At 32.9% G+C, this 5,273-nt stretch overlaps 1 protein-coding gene across 2 annotated transcripts; it reads left to right on the forward strand.

Moving 5' to 3' along the window:
* On the forward strand, positions 1-5,273 carry LOC143067165 (uncharacterized). 2 transcript variants are annotated; one of them, XM_076240259.1, is made up of 7 exons: positions 1-33; positions 1,173-1,385; positions 1,988-2,066; positions 2,527-2,681; positions 3,490-3,662; positions 3,988-4,147; positions 5,085-5,273. In XM_076240259.1, exons 2-7 carry the CDS (start codon positions 1,181-1,183, stop codon positions 5,219-5,221), a joined length of 909 nt encoding a protein of 302 aa, XP_076096374.1. In that variant the 5' UTR covers positions 1-33; positions 1,173-1,180; the 3' UTR covers positions 5,222-5,273. The 2 variants fall into 2 exon arrangements, with proteins under 2 accessions (XP_076096374.1, XP_076096373.1); XM_076240258.1 differs by lacking the exon at positions 1-33 and adding an exon at positions 312-363.

Genomic DNA, 5,273 nt, shown 5'->3' on the forward strand with positions numbered 1-5,273 from the left:
GGACCCAGTCTATTCTTCAAGACTTTAGTACAGGTAAAACATTGTTCTGGTTGTTGGGATTTATAAGGCTTTAAGCACATCAAAAGATAGTTCGAAACAAACTTGGATAGTATTCATGTTTAGATATGCGTTACTGGAAGTGCTATATTTTAAATGTGATAGTGATAGAATATAGAATAATATTGTGCGTTAAAACAAACGGTAAACTGTATGTGAAACTTTGCTGGAGTATTACAATAGATGTTTCAAATGAGTTCGTGCATGTAATGAATGCATAGTTTTTATCATGTGTTAAATGAACTATTCTGCATGTAACCACGTAAGAAATGCCGTTAGTCGATGTAATAACTACACTTTTGAAATGTGAATACAATTGTGTGATAGCTTTTTACACAACTAATTAAAAAGTTAATATATTTTTTACTTATTTTAACAATTTACAGTAAAAGCATTGTACCCCTTTTTTTTGACATTTTGACCTATCATGCCTGTTTTTTTTAACTAACGTTTTCAAAATAATGAAATTTCGTGTGACTGTCATACATGTGAGAGCTAGCTATATAACTAGGTTTAAACCAACATTTTCAACATGAGGGAATGCATGTATCAAGCCTGGAATGTGACGGTTGTTTTCCATTTGTTTTACGCGTTTGAGCTATTTATTCAAAAACTTTCCATTTTGAATTTTCCTCAGAGTGCGGTATTTTTTTTATTTTACTTTTAGTACTCAATGCCCATATAGATTAAATAAATATTATAGGTAAATCAAACAACTGGCAAGAGTGCGATAATATTTTTATCGTGTACACTTTTCAGAATACACTTAACATTAAAACAAGTATTACTTTAGACATGCTTTAACAGACTTAAAAATATCGCATAGTTGAGCTTAAAGATATACTAATTGAAAAGTCCAACACCCAAAAACTTTTTTTTAACAAAAGACATGTCTTAAATATAGATAATTCGCACAACTGTTTCTATTCAACAGTGTGACAGGCACCTTGACAAAAATAGCGACCATGACTTGTTACATACTTAGAATGTAAAATGGCCCAAATACTTGTTAAATATTCAGTAATGTAAAATGGCAACCAAGGTTTGTTATACGTTTTTAAATATGCAATGTGTTAAATCATATATCTTACACCATAAATAAATTATCGTTTTAGATTTCACCATGAAACTTTGTTTTCTTGTATTGGTATTGGCCGTCGGAAGCCAGGGATTTCTGTTAGCTGATTTGAAAGAAACTTTCCACAAAGTTGGAGATGCATTTACCACAACCTTCCACACAGTTGGTGAACAGGCCAAACAAGTAGGAAACACACTTTTGGGAACACTTAAGGAACAAGGCACGAGCCTTCTTGGTCAGACTGTACAAAGTAAGAATTCATTAAAAAGTACAAATTAATTAGTTCTAGCTTATGTTTATTTTCCTATTATTGACCTTAAGAGCCATTACTAGTTTTGTATTGTTTTGTATTTAGTAACAGCACAACCGAAATGGCATTGTGATCCGAAACTCGTTACACCGGTCACGTGTTGCAGAGTTTATTAATCTTTTTCATAAACATGAACATTTACAAAACAAATTTGGAATGCTCTGAACTGACCTCAAAAAGGTCATGTTTAATTTAATCATTTTAAATTAAAAACAAAACCTGAGGAAACAACACTTATCCACCTTTCACATTGCCGTCTTTGTTAACGCTTATGTTCCAGAAACGTTTCTTCGGATGCAATCAATTAATCATGTGCTGTTTTCAATTTTTAAACCTAATGAACACAAAAACGTTAAATACACCAAACAGAGCGTAAAAGACAGACAAAAATAAACTCGAAAGGATGACAATAATAAAAATCAGCACAACAGCTATTATAAATATATAAATAATAGATAATACCTAGAGATTTTTCTTTTTACATTTTCTTTTAAACTTCACTTCTGTAAATGTATCTGTTAACAAATACAACGCTATTTTAGGTCTATTGTTAGGAGGAATGCAGGCTTTACAAAGCACCCAGGTCACCGATACTCCTGTTAAGAGGAATCTAGAAGCACAGTAAGTTCTTTTAAACACACCAAGGGAATACTTTTCAAAACATTATACCGTTTCATCAATCCATATTTTATGAGACAAGAAGAGAAAAAACGTCATCCCATAAGGAGACATGTATTTCTAGAACAATTGTGACCGGGATTCGAAAAAAAATGTTTGTTTTGTTTGTCCATTGATCTCTGTTGTATTAACTCACCAAACCCTGCTATATCTATTTCACAGACAATCATATTTACATGTATTTGCAACGGTCTGATAACTAACCTCCACAAGGATAAAAATACGAAAGAAATGATCAAATCAACTGACTCCATGAAGCTGCTTCCGCATTGAAAACTTTAAGAATTGTATTCTTATTAGATTTTTTCATTTATCTTTCGGCAAACAAAATTTGAGCCCTACGGGGTTGCAATTCACGAAGGTTGTTTTTCGATCACTCATTTTTACTTAATTTTCATTCAAGAATTCTTGAGGCTGAGTTGAAAAATATCCTTGCCAACAAATTAGGAAAATATCAAACAACCTTCAACAGCGCCATTGATACTTTGACAAAACTAGGAGCTCTCTCTCATAGTACCGATCCAACACAATTGGTAGAAGCTGTTGATGAAATCGTCCGTAAGTATATAATTTAAGAATATCTTTCTTAATCTCCTTATTTACTTGAACTAATATTGTATTCAAACCATATACTTTGTTCATTTTACCTCAAAATATCCCTATTTCAGTCAATTCGATTACCATTAAAGACGGAATAAAGGGATCCACATATTCTGAGCTTTAAAGTCTAATTGAGGACTTTATTTGAAAACCTTACAAATGCATTTGTTCATCTTCAACATACCAGTAAAGTCTTAAGAATATGGTATATGACTTTTCGATTGCCAAACATAATTATCTATGTGAACTGTTGATTAATGGAAACATCAGACATCCCAACACAAACTGGTAAAGAAACACCTGTTGACTGAATCTATTGAGGACTATGTAGAATCAGCGACATTAATTCATAGACGATATCACACACTCCATAGACGAGATCACACTCATAGACGAGATCACACATGAACAAGTTCGATGAGAACCAAAGGATTAAGATTCCCTGTAATGTTTTGATTCCACATTGACTAAACATTTAATTTATCAAAACATACAATAATGTCATACGTGATCATCATGTCCTCTGTTGCTTTTGAATGATAACAGCTCCATGTGATCAGTACTTCCAGTATCATACAGCATATCTATTTTTTAATTCTCATCTCTTACATTCTAGTTATCTTGACCAAAGTTTTTATTGTGTAGCTATTCCTTTTGTAGCATGGGTATGTGTGTTTATGCAGTTTTACTGTTATCAACATTGGTATTAGGAAAACACATAGTTTGGTCTATTTGGCTTTTGACTTACGATGATATTTTTTTTCAGACTCACACAATACAGCCTCCAACAAATTATTGAAAGAATTAATCCAGGAAGTTCAACAAGCTTTTGGAAAATCTATTGATCTCACCAAAAGATCAGCTTTAACTGATTTACTCGGACAAGTTGGACAAGGTCTAGCTCAATTTTTCCAACCTCATCTTGAGGCAGCCAAAAACGTGAGTATTGTTACTGTAGTATATCAGATGAATTACAAATAGCTTAAAAACAGCATTCTTGTTCATGATAGCTAAGATTCACAATTCATTGTAAATTAGACGATTTACAGAAGTCGAAAATCCTGTACAAAATTTAAGTTGGCCATTATTTAAAATATTCTTTGACCACTTTTTAAAGTCATTTCTGAGTTAATCTAATACATTATTCATAGCATTTTCGAACGATTCTAAGTATTGCGTCATGAGAGGGTAGTTCAATCTAATTCAAATCAACATGCAGTTTAGTTTTTTAAATACAATTATCTGAAAATTCCTTCAATTTCAGCTTATCAATGGTCTCGGAAACGTTGTAAAACAAACAGGAACAGATGTCGGCCCAGCCGTTCAACCTCACGTTAACGCTTTGAAAACATCCGGAGCAGCCTTATTACAACACGGACAAAATGCACTTGCTGCTTTGAAAGATGCTGTAACAGATATTCTACGTAAGTAATATGAAAGGAATTTTATAAAACAATTGACATAATACTAGCTGATCTGAAGTGCTCCTCCGCAATGAAAGGCCCTTCTCGTTATGTTGCCCCATCGTGCTTCTAATGACAGATAAACCCAAAGGATGCGTCTTATACAAAAGGACAAGGAAGATAAAACAAATAATCTGCTGTAACCTTTGACTCCTATATTCCATGTCATAGCAAGGGTATGTGGTATGGTAGTCAACGGTAAAACTATGTACCAAATAAAGTGGGTGTAAGTGTACGGCCTTCAACAACATACAAAACTCATACTGCATTGTTAGCTATAAACGGACTTATAATGAACACTCAAACAATGAAAATCTGCGGGCTCATTATTAGGATAAAACAACATTTGCAGGCTTGGGACAGGCACATACAGAATATTATCGGGTTAAACATGTTTGTAAGCGCTCAACCATGTTCCAAAACGGAACAGGAGTGTAACAACACAACACAAGAAAAAACTGTAAAACTTAAAACAGATGGTTGGACTTAATGGCCATGAAATAGACCAATGATAACTTTGTTCAATCAATGCTTAGTTGTAACGACATATAGGCCTATATAAGCATTCACGAATGAATACTTGTAGTCAAACTCTTTTCATGTATTGTTTTACCCTTCCCCAATTTCATGTAAGTTCAATTGGACGACTACTGATCTTCATATTCACAACCCCGTCTTTATATTCACAACTAAATCCCCCAAAAGTATTTTTTATTTATAACAATTACATTCCATGTAATTAACGATTAGATCTACATTCCATGTATTTAATTATTACATTCTATGTTTTTAACGATTACATTCCATGTATTTAACGATTACACTCTATATCTATTTTATTTATAACAATTACATTCCATGTATTTAACGATTACACTCCATGTCTACTTTATTACAGACCAGACCCTGACAAACATGCAGCCACATTTAGTAAACGTTGTACAACACGGAACTGCCCAAGCTGGAGCACAGTTTGCTAAAAATCTAGGAACACAAGTGTTATCTGGTTTACAACAAACACCACAAGAAGCTTAAACATTATGAAAAGAATACCATTTTTTTTTAAACACCAATAAAAAATAAACAA

Source organism: Mytilus galloprovincialis, chromosome 3 (genome assembly GCF_965363235.1).
Source record: "Mytilus galloprovincialis chromosome 3, xbMytGall1.hap1.1, whole genome shotgun sequence".
NCBI lineage: Eukaryota > Metazoa > Mollusca > Bivalvia > Mytilida > Mytilidae > Mytilus > Mytilus galloprovincialis.